General features: G+C 44.9%; 1 protein-coding gene across 1 annotated transcript in view; it reads left to right on the plus strand.

The window, feature by feature from the left end:
• Window positions 1-1,406: 1,406 nt before the first annotated feature.
• The window catches only part of BMP6 (bone morphogenetic protein 6), an 87,276-nt gene continuing 67,755 nt past the window's right edge, over window positions 1,407-20,927 (plus strand). The window contains exon 1 of the mRNA XM_054285008.1: window positions 1,407-1,827. Coding sequence (XP_054140983.1) covers window positions 1,407-1,827 — 421 coding nt within the window. The remainder of the gene's footprint in view (window positions 1,828-20,927) is intronic.

The raw sequence follows: 20,927 nt of genomic DNA on the forward strand, positions 1-20,927 counted from the left end.
TGAAAATACTGTATTCTGCCCTGAATATCCTCAGCTGTGTCTCCGGGACGCTGAATATGAGCTTATTGCCAGATTCTGATTCTAATAAAGTTAATGGAAATTTTGCCAGCGACTTCAAATGGTCCAGATATTGTTCTCAGGCCAAGTCCTATGAAATTATCCCAGTTCAAACCTAGAGCAATTGCACTGATTTCAGTGAGACTAGACTGGCTTTACTCATCCAGTGTGAGGAAGATCCATGAAGTCAGAAATCAGGGTATGGAAGAGCTGCCTCTCGCTCAACCAAACTGCTGTTATTGGAGTGTTGGATGGTGTTTGGGTTTTGGTGGTTTTTTTTTTTTTTTTTTTTCACTCTTTGATGAAAGTGATGAAATCAGAGCTGCAGCATTACTGTAGGAGGGGGTATGTTCATTTCTTGCAGCATAGCCTGCTCCACAGGATGCAGACCGATACTCCATCAATCAGGGCTGGCATGGGGTACCTGGGTAGTCTCAGCCATGTATCACAGTTTCACGTTCAGTTCTCCAAGACACTCCAGAAAAAAAAAAAAAAGAAAAAAAAAAAAGAAAAAAAAAAAAAAAAAAAAAAAAAAAGGTGCGTAGTATGTCGTAACCTGCTAAAATAAACCGCAACGCTTATTCACATTTAGAAAGCTCCACCTATTTTCAGGACAAATAGCCAACACCCGCTGGGGGCAGGAAGGGTGGCCGAAACCCTTCCTTTAACAAGTAACAAGCCGGCAGAGTCCAGCGGCAGAGGCGGCAGGAGCCGTAGTTCGGCGGAGCGCCGCTCCAGCGCAGCGAGCCCACGACACCCGACGGGGCCGGCGCTCTTCAACCTGCTCCCGCTCCCGCTCCTGCTCCTGCTCCGCCCGCCCCCGCGGGGCCACGCTACCTGCGCCGGCTCCCCGCCCCGGAGGAGCGGCCGCCCGCCCCACCGAGAGGCGGGCGCGCTGCTGATTTGCCTTCTCTGTCAGCAGCCGCGCTCCGGCCAGCCCGCGGGGACCGGGGCTGCAGCCGCGGGAGCCGCTCGCTCGCTCTGTGCCTCCCTCGCTCCCTGGCAGCGAGAAAAGTTTGCTGCTCTTCACCCTGCTCCTTCTCCCGCCGTCCGCAGCCCCCGCGGCCCGGCGCGGATCCCCCGGGCAGGGGCATGGCGCGCTGAGCGGCCGCAACGGGCCGGGGCCGGCCCCGCCGCACCTGAGCGGCGTTGGGGGGCGCGGGGGGCTCCGCAGCGCGCTGCCCCGCGGGCGGCCATGCACGGCGGGGAGCGCTGAGCCCCCCCGGCCTGGCCGCCCCCCGCCGGCCCGGGCCGATCCCGCCGCGGGGGGGCAGGGCTGGAGGGCGGCGGGCGGCCCGCGGGGACAGCGCGGAGCGGGGACGTCGCCCGCCTGCGCCCGGCCGAGCGCCATGCCGCGCCGGCTGGCCTGGCTGTGCTGCTGCTGGGCGCTGCTGAGCGGCGCCTGCCGCCCCGCCGAGCCCGCGCTGCCCGCCGAGGGCGGGGAGCCGCCCGCCGCCGGCTCGGGCTTCCTCTACCGGCGGCTGAAGTCGCACGAGAAGCGGGAGATGCAGCGGGAGATCCTCTCGGTGCTGGGGCTGCCGCACCGGCCCCGGCCGCTGCCGCGGGAGCCGCCGGCCCCGCCGCCGGGACGGCTGAGAGCGGCGCCGCGCTTCATGCTGGACCTCTACCACTCCCTGGCCGAGGGCGCGGAGGGCAGCGCGGGCGCGGAGAGCGGGGGCCGCCCGCCGACCCCTGCCCCGCCGCTGCCCAGCCCGCAGGACAGCGCCTTCCTCAACGACGCCGACATGGTCATGAGCTTCGTCAACCTAGGTGAGTGAGGGAAGGAGAGAGGGAGGGAGTCCTGGGATGCGCGGAGCCCACCCAGCCGCTCGCTTGTCCGTCCGTCCGTCCCGCGGACACCCCTGGCCCGGGCAGCGGGGACGGGCGGTCGCTCCCCGGTGGGGCGCGACGGGTTCGGGGCTTTGCCGGCTGGGACCCACCTTGGACTGCGCGGGTTTCGGCCAGGAGGGCAGCTCACTTCGGGGAAGGGCAAAACCTTCGCGCGAACAGTCCAAAAAAAAATGTACCCCAGCGTGTAAAACCTTGGGGGGAGGGAGTGAGAGGAAGGAAGAAAAAAAAAAGAATAATGATTTTTTTCGTTTTCCTTGTTCTGATGGTAGTGGTCGGAGCCTGTAGTAGTTCAGAATTAAGCACACCTTCGGCTGCTTCTTGCATAGCTGGGGTCATGCCGGAGTACAGGTTGCACTCACTCTATGCGAGGTCCAGCAGCACAGAGATACCAGACTCAGGACTCTGGGCTTGAACAAAGTGTCGCCGCACTACTTCACACTGTCCTCGTCTTCTCACTTTTAAATATTTTTTGTTTGTTTTTATTTTAATGGGTCAGAGTTAGCGTGGTGGTGAATATGTGCACTACTCTGTGTAGGTTATTCTGGTGATTGAGCACGGGAACGCGAGAAAAGTCTGTGTCATGTGGAAATCTTAAATTAAGTTTTGTTAGATGTCAATCTGCTCTTCAAACAAATCATCCTGTCAGCGATGTGAAGGGCTCTAAGGCAGGCGTTGCAGTGGGAAAATCATTAAGGTTTTTACTTAGAGGAGCTCTTAGTACTATGCAATTGTAAGGAAACAGTGTAATTAGATTCAGCCTAATGTGGAGAATGAAAATATTTCAGTTGGCAAATACCAGTTCCTTTTTTTAGGGAATTCCTGTGAAGCTCAAGTGTCTTAGCCGGTCAGCTGAAGACTTTGCCTTTTTACTTGTGCTGCCAGAGCTGTGTGCCAGAACTACAACAGCTTGTCTTGTTTAAAAAAAAACAAACAACAACAACAAAAACAAACCGAATTTGTTGTGTGTTTACTCGTTTGGAGCAGGAAATTTCTCGGAGCTCTCAGTGCTGGTACAGGTGTATGCCATGCTCTGTGCATCTAGAACAAGAGCTGATTAATTTTTGTACCTGATGAAAATCACGTGGCAGGTCAGAAGATTTGCAAATAGTTGGTGAGGGATTTGTCTGCATTGAAACTGAGGCAGCCACAACTCGTAGGGGTACAGCTGAGCTGCCTTAGGTGCTCAGACCTTCCAGGAGCCTGGAGCCCTGGTGTCTCCTTGTACTGCAGGTGTGTAGCTGCCAGGGTCTCATCTGCCTTGTTTTAAGTGAGCTCGGGGATGTTTAGGTGGTGTTGCCATCTCAGAGCTCGGATGTGTTTGAGACATCCTGAAATTGTCATGGATGAAACTGGCATGGTCTGTGGTCTCAGATCAGAAGCTGACATTTGGGAAATACTATACAGGTTTTAAATCCAAAGGGCACCTGTTTTTCTTCCCTCCCAGCCTCCCCAAACCTCTCTGTCCTTTGAATACACAGAGCTGCTGTCCCTGTTCTTTGTCCTGGGGACTTTGAGGACCTATACTTAGAGCTGTGAGTTTGAGAAGTGTGGTGCTGACTGTACCTGTCTATAAGCAACTCCCATGTCACATTGCACTTGGGGGATGTGAAGCAAGGTGCCTGCGAGGGGCTAGGCAGTTCCCTAAAGAGCTGATTTCGGGGATAAGTGTGAGCATGTGGTGTTTAAGAAGGTAATTAGCTGTTTGTAAAGCACCAGGAGAGTATTATTAGATGGTATAATCTGAAAGTATGTGTTTCTTTTGAAAACAACCCCTTCCACTCATATGATTCAAATCAGTTCTGAGAATTTGGATCTAGACCCTTCTGTAACAACAAGGAAAATTATTCATGTAATGTAGTAAAATAGTGCAATTGAAATGCTAGTTATGTGTCTCAGGAAGCATGAATCAACTGTAGAAATTTCTCATCAACTTCCAAATCCCAAGTCATAAACCATAATGTCATTTAACGTGATTGTTTGTTACCAGAGTGTTGACAAATCGATGGGCTGGGACTGAACAGCTGTTTTCTGTGGCTTCTCTGACATACCAGGGAGTTTTTTGGGTCTTTCACCTGTGTATTGACATTTTCTTTTCCATTTAACGGTAATTCAGTTTGCAAAACTAGAGGAAGCCTAAGGTTATATTCCAATATGGAAACCAAAGGTTTGATGGGAGAAAGCCAGCTTGTAATCTGTCAAAGCAGCTTATTAGATGAAGCATTAAATGCAGCAAGAGATGGTGGGTGCACAGCAGAAAGGGAAGAATTCTTGATTTCAAGCGCACTGACTAATCCAATGAAGTGCATGTCAAACAACCCTGAAAACTCACAGCTGGAGTCTGCTTATAAGTGGACACTGCCAGAATTATTTTAGTTGGGGTTTTCTGCATGTGGCCATATATTCAGTTACTTCTGTTCAGTTAAAACTGACTTCTGAAGAATATTGTGTTCAACCTTAAAGACTTCCCATTCCATTATTGAAGAGGCAGCTGCCAAAGAGATGTGAGGAGGGGCCCTTGCTGCTCTCTCAGGGTGAGGAGTGCATGGTATCACCTGGATATGCAGGTGAATGTGGCTGTGTGGGTGACCTGCCTGCAGGTGCTGATGCTGCTTCTGCTGCAGCTCAGAACCAGACAAAAGTTTGATGCATCTTGTTGTGCTGGAAAGGCATCATCTAGGGCAGCTGCGCAGAGGAGTCCTACTTTGTCATGAAAGTTTGCAAGTGTTGTTGTTCTTATAAAAGTGCATTTAATTTTTCCAGCCCTGTAACCCAAAAAGAGTCACTAGCTTGTAGTCACTGCTGATTTTAAACATGCAGGGCTCCAGCCCTTCCTGACCAACCTACATCCTTCAGTCTGGGGACACAGGAGATGTGTTTTCTCTCTGAGGAAGGCTATGTTTCCATATGTGCTCGGGGTATGAGTCCTCTTTGCAAAGGTCTTGCAAAGCTGAGGGACTTTGGTGAAGTTTCGGATTATTCAGGCACTGCAGGCTTGTCCCAGCCTCAAAGGTGATAGTGTTCTAGGAGATAGCTTCTATTTTGTTTTGGGGTTTTTTTTTAAGTGAAACAGGAAGGTCACAGAAGTGTGGAGGTTCTTCACACACTGGGAGTTGCTGTCTTACAGGGAGGACAAGAAATATCAGTCTTTGAAATGGGGAATCTGGGATTTATCTGGCTTACCTGGTGGTGTCTGTATTGTGGTGTGGGCAATGATTCCCAGAGGGACTGATCATAGGGGAGCTTAGTGTGTCCAGGGTTTCCAGGAGATGCTTAGCACTTAGTTTTATGAAAAGAACTGCACCTGGACAGCAGTATCAGGGAGGACAAATATTTTTTTGTTCCCATTATAAGCAAAATCACATGAAATATAAACCAGTTCAGATAATTTAGTTAATAAATTTAATCTATCAGGTTAAATACCAAAACATAATTTGACAGAAAACATAACCTGACCTTGGTAAATCTAGTCCCTTTTTTGGGAAGATGATCCTAAAAGTGTCTGTTTTGGGTGTTTTCATTAGGATGAAGCATCCGACAAGTGCCTGTTTCTTTTCATTTCACACATAGGAAGTCTGGATAGCCAGCACAGATGGAAATATCTGCATGGATTAACTGAGGAAGCAGGGTACCAAACTCCTGTGCTGTGGAAATGGCCGTACAGCAGGGTTGTGAAGCTGGGGCGGGGGAATGTTTCACAAAGACAACTGGGCCGCAGTTGTCTTTGTGAAACTGTTCAGCTCTTCTTGTAGGAACAGCCTTGATATAAATATGTGGCATGTATTGACACAGTAGTGTTGGGAGAATAACATCTATTAATGTTTCTTATCTGGAAAATGTACCTTCCTCATGGGACAAGATAAGGTTATCTCCTCTTGGCAGAACAGCCTGGGGTTGGTATGGAGATACTTCTTGAGGCAGTGATGCTGGATTGACAGCTTGACCCCAGTGTTCTCAGGCACATCAGTGCTGATGTGAAGGAGATCTGTGCTGCATCCTCTTTTTCACCAGCTGGTGTCTTCAGAGTAGTGCATGCTGTGCGAAGCAGCAGAAAACAAGGCTCTCAAAGACTTTGCTACTTTAATGGCATCCAGAATTATTTGTGTATCATGAGGAGCTCTGTGAAGCAATCCTGTGTCAGAACATGGTCTTCACCCATGTCTTCCTATCCTGGCACTCACACTGAGAAGAAAAAAGCCATGCACTTCCTAAAATCAAACCCAAGGAATTTAGCGGCAGTCTGAGTTTCTGCCGTGACCCAAATCTGTAGCTGTTGATAGACGTACAGGAAAAGTCTGAACCCATCAAACCTGCCAGAGATAAGGATCATGAAAAGTGTCCTTTGGGGTGTGGTACCTGGTTATTCAGCATTGTGGCTTTTTGTAGCAGACTAGCAGCACTGATTTACTGTATATCCACTTTTGGAGAGAGGGTTTTCCCTTTTATCATAAGACCCACAGATCCCTTGGGAGGGCTTCATGCAAAAGGTTGAGAGAAGCTCACCTTTTGCCAGCCAGCCCTGCAGTCAGCCCTGAAGCTTCAACATTATTTGAATTGGGGTTGGGGTGGAAAGACACTTCTTCTGTTTTTGAATCCCTAAACTCCAGGCAGTCCCCATCTTCCCTGCAAGACTTCAAGTGTCAGCTGGGGCGAGGGTGCTCCCTTTCAGTGCAAGGAAGTTGCTTGGAGGTAGCTATAAGACTTGTTGTACAAACACACTCTCTTTCTCCTTGCCTATAAAGCAGCATCTTATGGATGTGATGTCTTACAAACAGGCTTTTCATCTTTTTGGCAGTAGTTACCTACCAGATTTCCTTCTAGGAATGATCTCGCCCAAATCCATAGCACCTTAGGTGCAAGCAATATGCCTTTGCTCTGCACAGCTTTTCACAGGAGGGAAGCAGTGCTCCAACATCCTTACATGTGTTTCTAAAGCAGGTGAGTTTTTTCATCTGAAGGATTTGATCAGCCCACCTGCCTTTTTCCCAGCACTGTGCTTGCTGTTGGGAGATACAAAATTAGGCAACCAAGATGTCTCAGGGACGTTGCGTGATTGGATTGATGGGACCGTACCATTCATACTGTCATCCCATCTGTTTGTACTCGTGTTGTAAAGGTCAAGACATCAACTCAGAGGGAATAACTGGAGTGTGTGATGCTGCAGATCTGGCTGTGCTGCCAGCTGGCTGTGTACAGCCTCGCTTGCTCGGCATGTGAGCAGTGTCCTCCACGTGTGTCCAGAGCAGGCCAATACTAGAAATTATGAAACTGATGATGGGAATGAGTTTACTGACTTCTGCCAAGCCTTGTATAGTGGGCTTTGATGCCAAGAGAGAGTCCCAAATGCTGAAGAACAGCCTTATATTTGCTGTTCAACTGATGCAGCGTGACATCCTCATTTATGTAATCTCCTTGGAGTAGCTGCTGCTTGCAAGCTGCCTGCTAGTGTGCAGCTGCCTGACAGCACAGCTAAAGAAAGGGAAAATGGTCTTTTAGAAGTCCTCAGCTCCTCTGGACTTGGAATTTGAGGGACTGTAGTCATCCTTCTGCCTTAGGCAAGAGCCCTGGAAGATGTGTGGCTCCTGGAAATGCTCTTCAAAATCTCTGCTGTTGAATTGAGTGGAGAGTCATGTTCACGTAAGCAATTTATCCAAGTCTGATTGTCATCTGGACTAAACTACTGGGAGCAGACAGTGTGACATTAGTAGGCTCATTCTCTGTCTTGTGAAAGCTTTTCAGAGCTTCAAAATTTACAGTCTTAGACTTCAACATTTCGCACAAATTTTTCTTCCAGCAACAACAATAACAACAGCAATTTATTGTAATTTAAAAAGCTAGTATTGCCAAACCAGTCTTGATTACTTCAAGCCAAATTTTTTATCTGTAAATAAATGAACAGTTGCATTTTCAATTAGAAACCCAGGTGTGGGGCTGGTGAGGTTTTTTTTTGTGGTGTTTTTTTTTTTTAAATAAAAGCAAAACTTCCTAGTTCTTTCCCTCAGAAAAAAAAAAATTTGAAGCTAAACCACTTTTTATAAAAAGGTTTTCTCTTGGCAATTTTTTTCCAGCTCAACATGGCTTTAGCAGAAAAATCACTTGGGCAGCTGTCATGGATGTCTTGTGCTGAGCTCCTGCTGGGACTGCTTGCTGCAGGCTTGTACCTCTGCCAAGGAGCTGTGGATCCTTGCTGGTCTAGCCCAGTGCATTGCAGTGGTTACACTCTCTCTTGTAGTTTTAAATATAAACTTCTAAGCAGTGTTTGTGATTTAGGAGGAAGGAAGGTGGTGTTTAGACTTTCCATGCCATGGAGTCACGATTCTTTTTAGGTCATCTTGCCTCATTGCTAACTTGTAGGGGGTTAGAGGAAGGTATGATTTACTTGGGACATAAACAGTCCCATTGTGTATTTCTGCTGTATTCCAGCAGATGCACAGCTATGCTGTAAGGTACAGCCCACCTCCTAATCATTTAACATTTCCACTTGACCATTTATGCAGCAGTGTGAAGCAAAGAGCAAGCACTACTGTCCAAATGGAAAAATGGCTCATGGGTGAGAGATTCCCATTTGTTACAGCAAGTATCAGACCTCAGAGCCTGGGAGATGGAGGTTAAGGACTGGGAAACTGTCTGCTGCCCACCTGATTCTTGGAGCCTACTTTTGGTTCACACCTAGATTGCCTGTTTGATGGAGCAGCAGTTTTAAACTCAAAGAGGGCAGGTTAGGATTGGACAGAAGGCAGAAGTTTTTCCAACAGCAGTAGTGAGACACTGAAACGGGTTCCTCAGAAGAGCTGTGGATGCCCCATCCATGGAGCTGTTCAAAGTCAGGTTGGATGGGGCTTTGAGCAATCTGTTTTACTGAACAATGTTCCTGCCCATGGCAGGGGTTGATCTGGATGACTTCTGAAGATCCATTCTAGCCCAAATTGCTTGGAATTCTAAGTGGGAATTGGGAAGGCGTTTGTGACTGGGATTCTGTAGCTATGGTATGCTGAGGGTGAGGAGACATGCCTGAGAACATTCAGTGAGTGTTTCTTTCCACCTTTTCTTCAGTCGTGGCTGGCAGGGGATGAGGAGCGGTGCCTTCTGCAGCCCTTGCAGCAGGGGTGGCTGGCAGCAGCACACTAAAGGGCCTGGTGCTTTGCACCCAGAGCAGGCTCCCACACAGGGGCTCTGGGAAGGGCATGTGGCTGCAGCTGCTGCAGGGCTGCTGCAGGAGAAAAAAGCTTAATTAAAGAAACTGAGTCCCTGTGGGATTGCAGGAGTGTTTAATACCTCGTAATGGACTTTGATTCCTAAAAACTGCTGTGGATTGGGGCTGGCATTTCCTGAACTCTCAGTTACTTAAGAAACAGTCTTGTAGTGTTGGGTAGAGTTTTGGAATGGATTTTTTTTGTTTGTTTGCATTTTGGGTTGGTTGGGTTTTTTTGGTGATGTAATGAGATTTTTTTTTTATTTTGTTGTTAAGGGCACAAAGATTTTGACAGCACTGCTTTCAGCTCTTTTTATTTTACGTAGCAGTGTTCATCATAGCACAATGACAGAATTGAATCAGTGGTAGCAACAGTGGGAACTTTTGGCAAAAAAGGATAATGTAGACAGAGCTGAAGTGTTCTGCTAGCTAAAACAGTAGCTGTATTTTTCAGAGAGCTAGACATGACTGTTTTGATCCAATGTGGTGTTAATCACAAGAATACATAACTGCTTTCCTGTGAACTTTCCCCTTAAAAATATCCAATGATATCACCTGATGTTTTGCACTAATGCTCAGTATAACCAGAATTTAGAACAGCTGGCTCCATATAAACTTGGAACGTTCTTAGGTCAAATATTAGTGTATAAATAAAAACATTTTGAAAATGAAAACAGAAGCACAGTATTGGAAATATACTGAATGTGCAGATGTACTTCATGGCTTGAATAGCTTTACAAATGAAACAAGACAGTGTTAACACTTGTTCTGAAGAGTCAAATTTCCTGATAGTAAATGAGGGAGTGTTTTCAAGCAGTATTCCAAAGATGTGCTATTCCATGTATGTTAATGGTTGTTTGCAGTGTGAGAAATGTATGAATCGGCTATTTGAAACACTCTTCTAACGAATTTATATTTGTTCAACCCAAACTCTTGTCAAATGTAGATCTGCAGTTTCTTTTATCAAGTGCAGGCTGTAAAATGTGCCACGTTTAAAGCATGCACAGGGATGTTTACGTTGAAGTGTACTGCTGCAGCTCTCTTATCTTGTCGCTCACCTCATCGCGTTCGCGTGGCTTGTATGGTCAAGGTATTAGACACTCTGTTTGTACAAGGGCTGAAGGGTGACATAATGTCTATTGAAGCACAAGTGTTAGGCTCCATACCAGGCAACAAAGAGCACTTAAAAAATGAGAACAGATTAGAGCTCATGAGCAGGGTCTGATAGTTGCACACACAAGCCAAGAGGTGTTGGAGGGAGGAAAGGGTCAACAGCTATGTTGTGTGAAACAGATGTGCCTGCTTGCATCCTTGTCCCTCCTGGGCTTTCCAGACCACTTGAGAGAGAAAACCAGAAGAGTAAAGCTCTTAGCAGTCAATTCCAGTCTTTTTATGGGGAATAAAATTATCCAAATAAGTTGGAAAATGAGGTTTAACTGTAACTAATGCGTACAACATGCAAAAGACTTGTCTGCCTCTGTCTTTGTAAACTCTGTAATAATACAAAGCTGTTTGAACATGAACACTTGCTGCAGCCTGACTTCCATATTTTTCAAACTGCTTTAAAATCTCTGGATAAAAGTATTCTGTATCAGGGATTAAAGAAGTGGTCACAGCTTTAATTCCTCATGGCACAGAGGCGCAAGCTCCCTCTTTCAGTCCAAATTCAGATGAGCAGAGGTAGAGGCAGCAGTCTTTAATTGCCAGATGCTCTGCAGGAAAACAGGAGGAAGCATTTCCTATGTCACTTACCATGGGCTTCCCATTCATGTTTCTTCACTACTTTTGGCCACACTGGTGGTGGTGGTGTGCTGCAGGAAGAGGCCTTACACACTTTTAATGTACCTGAGTCTTCATAATGATGCCAGGCTTGGTTCTTCAAAACTTTTGTGTGCAAACAGGGCGAGGCTTCTCTGCAAGCCTTGACATGTGTGCACAATTTTGATGCAAAAAAGTAGGAGGATAGTTCTAAAATTTGAGCCTGGTTTGAAATTCATGTTTTAATATCTACACAAAGATTTGATTCACAAGTACAGAATCCAGGTGCTCAACTTAAATGATGAAGGTTGGCAAAGAAACCCTTCATTTTAGAAAAGCAGCAGCCTCTCTTGCCCACAAACCGTCATCCTGAGACAGCATTTCAAGCATGCAGACCTTTTTGCTTAATTATTGTAACATCAAACATCTTTGACATGAAAGGGACCCAGCAGTGGCTGTGCAAGATAATGACTTGTTTATAAAAATAATTTAAACAACATATGAAAAGGATAAACATGCATGTCCTGCCAAAATTCACTGTATGTTCTGCAGGCTTTGGTGATTGTGAATCTCTTGGCTTGCTCTTTCAATTTTTTTTATTTTTTTAATTTTTTTTTTAACCCACAAAGAAAAAAGGCAGAGGGGGAACAGAATGAAGAGAAATGAAGGGAGACTTTAAAAAAAAAAAAGAGAGTTCTCCTATTTAAGGAAGTTCCAACTTATTATGCTATGGAAGATAGCTGGAGAGAAAATACATTTGTTTAATGTACCACAGTAGATTTTCTCTTTGAGATGTCTGTGTCTTGTCTCTTGCATGTGATAGTTTTTACACTTTAATGATTGTAGCAGCTGTCTTGTCCAAAAATGTTCCATTCTGCAGGATATGTAATGCTCATTACTTGCTAGACAACATCAAGATACTACTCTGTCTCTTATTCAGAACCTCAAAACACTTCATAAGCATTTGACTCTCACCATGTGCTCTGACAAATGTGAATCACTCTTATACTGATTTTCCAGATAACTAAGCTGAGGCCCAGGGGTTATGACTGGACCAGGGCTGTGATGAGATCCCTGAAATTTTTGTTTCTGGTCCTGCAATCTCACCTGTTTTATTGACCTGGCCAGTCCTCCAGTGTCTTGTGGAACCAGTGAAACAAGAGGGTCTTATCTGGTGAAACCTGGCTTTTCTCAGGTGGCAACATGAATCTGCTGGAGCCTACAGGTTCTCACTTGGCTTAGGCTTTAGTTCTTCCTGCTTTGAACCTTGCTCATTAGTGTTGCACAGTCTGTGCATTCTGCAGCCATGTTCCATTAGGGACATGGCTCTTCAGACATGCTTGCCAACAGCTGAACATAGGAGAGATGAAAGAGGTCCCAGGCTAGCACATTTCATTTGAAACTATTGGGGAGCCTAATGAAGGTTTGGTTGACTTTTGATAAAGCCCATGCTGCAGGGAAGCTAATAGTAGATATTCTTCCAAGTTAACTGTCAGTTTTGTTGAGAAACTCCCCATAAAAATGCAGAGTAACAGCTGAAGTTGGTATAATGACTCCTTTATATTTCAGAAGCTATTGGGATTGGGTCTGCCTGATACTGTTGCTATCTCTAGCCTCAGTAAAAGCAGTTTTATGGGGTCCCAAAACAGTCTGTTTCTTCTGGCAGGCGGAGAGCTGGCAGCTCCAATGTACTGAGGCTTGAAGAGATACTTCATTAATTCATGGCACTTTCCAGAATAAACATGGCAAGCCTCCTCTGAAATAACAGACAGTAAATCCTCCTTGTCACTCAAGATTGTACATTTGTCTTCAGAAGGGGGCTGTGAAAGAAACTGTCCATCTCTTAATGAATGAAAAAATAAATAGAAGAAGAACTGTGCATTGTGTTGTACTTGACATGGTGAAGCTCCTGGGTGGAATAACAACAAACCTTCCCTCCCATCTCAGCCCTGTTAATTGTGCACTGAAGCCAAGCAATGCCCACTGGGCAGGCTCTCAGATGGCATAAACTATCATAGCTCTCTGCCAGGGATCCCCGGTGGGAATGGCAGCACTTCTCACTCCTTATTTGGCTCTTTTTGGGAAGGTAGGTGTCAGCATCTCTCAGCTCCAGGTCCTCAGCGATGGGACCTCTGGTCTCTCTGTGCCGGGAGACTCGTGAAGGTTGCTGCAAGCCGGGGTTGCTCAGAGCTCACAGATGTTTTCTGCAGCTTGTTATTTTCTATGTTGGAGGTTATGAGTCAGAATACTGTTACCAAAATGTTTATGTGAAATCATTTCTGAGTCATATATTTGCATCATATACAACCTGTCTGACAATCAAAACATTCAGCACTCAGCTAATGATTATACTAAGTTTTCCAACACTCTGCTCCAACATAACATAATTACACCGCAGAGTGCAATATGTTACTTTGACAGGGTCCTTCGTGCATCTTGTGATGTCAGAACATCATCATTGCTATTATTTTAAATTATCAGCGTTTGTTGCGTGAAACAAAGTTAAAAATAGTGAGAGGCAGCTCCTCAGAAATAAAATGCCATGCAAATATTCCTGGCATTTTCAGTCCCCAAAAAAACATATTTCAAGAGCTTGCATAGTACTTTTAACTTTATTCTCTCCAGAGAGATGCTTGATCAGGACTTATTGATTTAATTGAAAGATTAGCTGTGGATATTTGCCTGAAGAAATTATTTGGTGCCTGCGGGACTGTTTGGTAGTTTCTCTAAAATACATTTTTTAAAGATCCAGAGTATTTTTATCAGCACTTTAAGTTTGTCTCTTGTGTGAGTTCTAACATAAATAGGAATTGCTTACAAATGTATTCTGAATAACTAGGGTGAACATTTAAAATTACACTTCAAGTCTGTGAGAACTTGGCAGGTGTGTTTGCCACAATGTTCAGTGATTTCAGTAGCTCCTCTTGAACAGTTTATTCTAGAGCAGGATGGGGAAAACTGAAGTACCCCCCAACTCTGTGCTAAGGTAATGGTCAAGGAGATGAAAAGGGCATAGGGGCAAAGGGCTGCTCTTTTGTTCGGTTTGAAATACATGTTCATGAAAAAGCACATGAATGTTCAAATGGAAAATGATGTTAGGGCTGACTTATCTGAATCTGGTTTACAGTCTTTTGGAGTTGGCTTTGGGAACTCAATTATAAGTGTGAAGGTAGGTCCCTTTAAATATAAAATATTTTTGCATTTCATTGCTCTGAGCTAGCAAAGTGCAGGATGGATTATGATGAAATTCTTTATGTTCCTAGTGGAAAAAAAAGTATGGACAATACAGTAGTGGACTTTCCTGGTTACAAGTGACTGGGCTGTGCTTAGTAATTAGGGAGCCCACATTTGGAGCAATAAAAGCATCCATGTGTAGTATTAGTGAGCACCATCTTTGCTTATGCACTCTCCTTGGCCAGTGTCAGTGGCAAATACATAATTGGTCTATGAGGACCAATATATTGTGAAGTGTAGTGGAAAATGCCAAAATAAAATTTCAGTTGGATGAAGTCCATTTGTCCTGTGCTAATTTCTAGCCCTGTAAACAAACACAGCTGCTGAACGTAGAATCAGTGCTCAGAGTGGTTAAAAACAGTGATGCATTGCTAGTGAGATCACAGCAGAAAAAAATATGTAACACATGAGGCTGCAGTAAGGATCAAGACTATCCTCAGCTCTGAATAATTGTTTCTGTTCATCTGTTTATGATGCTTAGAATGTAAAGATTACTGTTGATTGTCAGACCATTCAGCTGCTGCAGAGTATTAAGTATCGATGAGCCAGTTGTCATGAACTTTTGCAAAAGAGTGAATTGGCCACCAGAGGCTTGATGAATTTGTATGTATTTATTTTATATTTCTCTCTTTTATATAAATATATCACCCCTTTGGTCATCTGGGCTTTGTTGTTATTTGTTTATATATGTGAAGGATCCATGCAGGTAGCTTTGCCTGTCACTTCATCTTAATTGAAATGTCTTTAGAAGTACTGCAATACTGAACAAGGAACGTGAGACTTCAAACATTAGAAATCTCAGGGTCAAGCCTGCTAGGTCATTGGCAAAGTAGCAGCACTTACACTGTAATTTGTCTCATGGCCCAGCTATATGTTTTGACATCCCTGAGCTGACTAATTGCTCTGGGGGAAAAAAAAAAAGAGACTCTTGGTTACTGTGGTAGAGAAGTTTCCAACCTCTTCTGTCCATCAAATCCATTATCTAGGGACTGCTGCGTGGTCATCCCCAGAGCTAGCAGAGTAGGGAAGTTTTGAACAGCAGTTTTAAAGTTTTGGGCATTTTATAGCCATTTTGGGGCTTTGACTTTTGGTTGGTGTGTCATTCCATGCTCCTGCACAGCACAGGTTGGTGCCACCCTCTTCAGAAGCCTCCTGGGGCTTGAGGAATAATTGGGTGTTCGCGTTGCTGTGTGCTGGACTCGTGCCATCGTGGATTTTGTCATGTCTGCAGAACACCACTGGGGTCCATCAGTGGCCTGGGTTCTGGAAACTCTCCTAGCCCCTACCCCAGCTCAACTGCAGGCTGGCATGGAGCATTTAAATCTCAAACTGTCAGTCTGGCACGTTCCATAAACACTAAATTGACTCAGAGTGGCTAGGTCTAGTGCTATAAAACATACTGTTCAGGTATTATTGCCAAGGAAAAAAAATCACCTGTAAATAGCAGACTTACAGCATAGGGGCTTATTTCTGTGCTTATGCTTTCTACATTTCCATTTTTGCACCAGCTTGGCAAGAAGTTAACTTAAATGTCAAAACTATTTTTATGTAAATATATGCATTATTGAATCTCTTACTCATAAAGCAAATAGTAGTTTAAACCCACACAAAACAGTTGAAGCTATATATATTTTCTCACTACTGAATTTGGCTTTTAATAACTTGGAGTGAACTGTCCAAAATAAAGTTAGGAATCAAGGGCACTTTATTTTCCAGCTAGCAACATATGTATTCTTGGCTTTGCACTGTACCAATTTGAGATGGAAGAAAACCTGGATTTGTACTACAGATCATCTCAGTAATCAAGAGAGAAATATCATAGTTAAATAAACTAATTATTTTAAAATTAAAATTTTCTAAAACTGTATGAAGCTACAAAAAATGTGAAGGGCTATTAAGAGACTGTGGAGGCTTTGATATCAGACAGTGGTTTTCTAATGTGTTTCTCCTGCTGGAAGTGCAGCCTTTTGCCAGAGTCAGAGGCAGCAGTTACCCAGAGAAGATATTTCACTGCTCCTATTTGAGGAGTAAGGACAGCAAAAGTTGCTCTCAGCACGTACAGACAAAACCTCAGCTGAGGTTAGGGATTGTGTAGTAAGCCCAGGTCATAGTGGCATGGAAGGAGATGCTTGCTGTCCTTTGTGGGTTTCATGGTTTGTCTCCATGTCACAGATTTTCTTGCCTCACTGCCCTCTTGCCTGTGGGAAGCTACTCAAGATCAGTTCTGGATCCCAAAGATAAGGTGGGAAAATCGCATCAGGAAGTTATGCAGACAAGGGCTTGGTGCTGAAGGACACCTGGCCCATGCTCTGCCACAGTGTCCTGGTGGGATCCACCTTGTTGCTGTCTTACTGCTCCCTGCCACAAGCTCCGTGTCAGAGCTGCTGTAGCAGAGGTCTCCACTGGTTTTGCCTTGCCCTCTGCTGCAGTAGGAATTCCATGAGCATGTGGGTGTGTTCAGGCTAACTGGGATGCAAAGAAGCAACAGAGAATATAGAGGGGAATCCTCAGCAGAATTGCATGTCATCTGCCATCCTAGATTTCAATTCAAGCTTTTAAATCAATTATCCAGCAATTCAGATAATTTCTGGCTGGATTGCAGGGTATTTGCCTGCCACTGTGTGTGGCATGAAGGGCACACATTGCTACTTATGCCCTTTCTTGATGAATAAACCCAAGCTGTACTCGAGGAGAAAAAAATGTTGGAGTGTTTTCTGGGGCAGCTGAGCTGTGAAAGCTGCTTGGGTTATCTGAGGCTGATGTGAAGCACAACTGGGAAAGACTCCTGAAAAAATCCAGCCCTTGGGATGTTGGATACAAACACAAGCAAAATATGGGAGACTCCACCAGAGCTGTAGTAAATGCAGCAGCTGGTCATAGGTGGGTCATATCCAGCAGATCATGTGGGCTGGCCATGCGTGCCTGATTTCATGGGCATGAAGGAGAGGAGAAACTCTGGAGAAGGAGGAATGAACTGGACCAGAGAGAGGGTCATGGCTCTTGCCTGTGCAGGCAAGTGAATTTGAAGGATGGTGACTAAGAGATTCTGGTTTTCTAAAAACAATGCTTTCCACTGACTGAAACCACAGCTCTTGCTGATGCAGCTTTTGATTATTTTACCTCTTATTCTGTCTTTCCTAGTTTGCCTGATTCAGACTTATGTAAACAGTAGTAATGGTGCCTCACTGCGGCGAGACCAGTGCTGTGTGACACAGACAAGGCTCATGGGGCAGGATCTGTCCTGAGTGCCTTTTTGTCCAAGAGATCCCCTGTGCATCCTCAAGCAGCTGCTGGAGTGAGGGGTCAGATATCTGTGTTTGGTGGTGCCCAGAAGAGAAGTCAGAGGAAAATGATGCTCTTTCTTTTCTTGCAATGTCTTCTCCTAAAAACTTCATCGTAATGACTTTTGTTCTTTCTCATTAAATGCAGTGTTGTGTGAAAAGTCTGCTGAGATGCTTTGGGTTGCCTTTAAACACAAGCCTTAAGGAAAAATTGAAACAACAGATGATTAAAGTGGTAGTGGTTTAACTTGAGCTGTAAATACTATTTTCCTTTTTAAATATGTTTTTGGAAGGTGAGGGGAAACCAATATGATGAAGTTCAAAGCAAGTAGACTGTTCCTTTATTTGACTGAGATGTGTGATTCATCTTGACTGGCTTTTTCTTAGTTTTTAAGTCATTCTGCTTGTGTTGCATTCATTCCCTGAGCTTATTTTGTTAACCTTGCCACCTGAATAAATTAAGCACATGTCTTCATGTGGTGTTCCCTTAATTAAGTACCTGCTGGTCACAGTTGGGACACCTATATTTGCATCTGCTTCTTTGTGTAGCCAGAGGACAATTAATGCTGCAGGTTTTTTTCCCAGCCTTTGAAAACTTTTTTTTGTGTATTCTGCAAATTATGTTAAATCATCCAATGTCCTGTTTTTCCATCACTCTGGCATTTCTTTATGTGCTTGAAGTGCAGAGGTAGCAAGCTAGAGTACAACAGTTGGTGCTTGCATTAGCAGTGGTGGTGTACACAAAAAGCCCAAGTCTTAACTAAAATGGTAAATTCATGTTAGGACTAGCAACGATCCTCAGAGCTATTGAAAACAAAGATGTTGTAGGCATTCTGTCCAGCAAGCTCCACAGAAATCCATTCCAGTTTTCCTCCATGTCTTGGAGGTCACAGAACTCCTGCCAGCTGCCCTGGAAAAAAAAAAGTAGGAGTGAAAAAGTGAAAAGCAGCACCTGCAGCTGTGAGCTGCTGGGGAAGATGTGCTGGGAGCAGGAGAGATCAGCAGCGTCACTGGTGTCCTGGGTCTCCTCACAGCAGTGCAGCAGCTGTTAGGTGGTGTTCCCAGGTGGATGTGAATGTTCTCAGTGTTACAGAGGGAAAATACCTAACATGCAAACTCCTCATGCTGCTTTGATTTGAGGAAAATTTCATCACTGGTGCTAGCCTGAGCATGTGAGAGATTGTCAGTAAGTCAGTAATGGGGTCTGAGCAGGCTCTTGGCACTTTTCCTGTGGTCCTGTGAAGAAGCATCAGGTATTGATTGACCCAAAGTAGAGACACTGAGGCTCTTTAGCTTGGGTCAATGAATACCTGATACTTCTTCACAGGACCACAGGAAAAGGCTCAGATTGTTGATGTAAGTCAGGAAATGTGGGACTGATACAGTGTACCTATGGGCCAGATGAGCGCAGGAAAAAGAATGATCTCCTCCCACTTCATTGGGCTCTAGCAGTACTGACAAATTTGACACCTCTGTCCTCATTTCCCGAGTTTCAAGTTCCCGTTTCAGAAGCTGCAGGAGCAGTGCTTAAGTAGGACAAAGCACAGCCCATCTCTTCTCCCAGTTTTTCATGTGGATGTGTGCATGCTGTGCTCACATGCTCTTCCCCTCTTCTCAGCTTTCTATCTAAAAGAAAATCTAAAGTTTGCAGTGCAAAGGTGTTGGATGTGGCTTGTGAGAGATGTGAAACAAAGGTACTGTGTATTGTCTGTGGGGGGAAGGATCTGCTAGTTGAAATTTGGCTTTTTGTTCTGGCTTGTGACATCTATATTGGTGAAACAATACAGGCATTACTATTTGTAGGAGCAATAGTATATAATAGTATTCAGTGAATGCCCCAGGCATGAGTGTTGGTTTAGATAAAGCTTGACTTTATATCTTTCTTGGGTATTTGGTGGAGAACAGCATCAAAGATCTCCAACTCTATGCAAAATTTTTTTGAGTGGTATGGGGCCAGTAGGTACCCTGTGTGAGAGTAACTGGTGTGTCAAGAAAATGACACAGCTTCATGCAAGTGGGGGAAAAAGCCCTAGAGTTTAACTGAACAGCATTTACAGATTGTGTCTTGGAATGCAATCAGTAAGCAGTAAGGATTGTTAAATAGATACAAAATTCAAGTGACTCTACTCTTAATAAAGAGACAGCTAAATAGATATTTCAAGAAAACAGTGAAGTCAAATTCTAATAAATGTTATTATTTAGTGCACTTTTAAGGCCCCAGGGCAGGAATATATCTGCATTCAGGAAAGCACTTAAGCACATGCTTTCCTGAATAGAGACAGTCTAAGGCTTATACTTAAGTGCTTTCCTGAATGTGGGCCAAAGCCTCCTAAGAGTTTATTTTAAAGACACTCTGCCCTTAATTAAAACACTTGGTCAAATGTAACAATTAGGTGTCAGCTTGCTTACTGTCACACAGCAGCTTTCTGTAACAGCAGGCGGTTGCGCTCTACAATGACTGTGGCCAGGAAGCAAAGACTACTTCATCAGTTGACACTGTGAGAGGAAACTCAATTTTTATGGGCCTCCCAATAGTTCCCTCTGGCAAGTGCTGGAAATCTAAAATAAATTGAAGAGCTCTGCCAAGAAGTGGGCCAAAACTGTTTACAGGGTCTCTAGTGGAACAAGCTCAGGGCTTCTCCCCACCACAACAGTGCTGAGCATCACCGGAGCTCTTGCTGGAGCCGCCAGTACTTGTGGCTGGACCTCAGTCGTTCTGCCAGGTGTTCTGTTCTGTTTATTCAGACGTTAAATTTTTATTTGATCATTCCTCACAAGCATCCAGTTGTTCTTTTTTCTCACTCAGGTGGCTGGGAGCCAGTTGTGCTAATGGCACTATCAGATGTGCTGGAAAGTGGAGTCATTGCAATGCTGCTCCTGCCCTGACCCAGGGTCCTGGTTGGCTCTGAAGTGCAGATGAAGCACTGGCGGCTCCTCCTGCCCTTCCCTGCGTTGCGTGTTTGGAGCTTCCCACCTGGAAGAGCAAGAGTTGCCAAAGTAGTTAAGAAGTTGCCTAGCTGGGAGGGACAGGTGTGAGCTGGTCACACTAGTAATTGTGAAAATGAAGTTGTTCTGGAAGAGGTTGTCAAGGAGTCCTTGTTCCCCAAGGAGGTGCCCTTCAAGCATCTCCTGCAGTGCCAGGAAACACAGAAAAGGAAGAGTTTTATTCTAGTACCTTGGAAGCAGACAAGTGACTTTGATTTGCATGCAGAGCTCACCTCAGGTCCTGAACCTGAGGCATCCCTCTCCAGAAGCCATTTTGGTGAAGTGCTGGAAGTGGTGTTGGGATTCCTGCCTTGTAGCAGCCTCAGCTGTCCTATGAATGAGGAAATTCACCCTTTGGTTTTCCTGAGGAGTCAGACTTTATGTTTAAAGTGTGTATGGTTTGAAAGCCTGTTGCATTTTCTTTCCCTCATCTTAGGCTTGGTATGCCTGCCCTTTAGCTCATAACTAAAACAGTTCAGTTTCTTTCTCACTTCTGCTGTCCTTTTGAGTTGACTCTGTTGTTATGATGGTTGCCCTGTCTCACTTATTATTATATTCTTTGCTCCAAACTT

Source organism: Melozone crissalis, unplaced genomic scaffold, assembly GCF_028551555.1.
Source record: "Melozone crissalis strain CALT ecotype California unplaced genomic scaffold, PUWL_Pcris_2 ptg000042l_1, whole genome shotgun sequence".
NCBI lineage: Eukaryota > Metazoa > Chordata > Aves > Passeriformes > Passerellidae > Melozone > Melozone crissalis.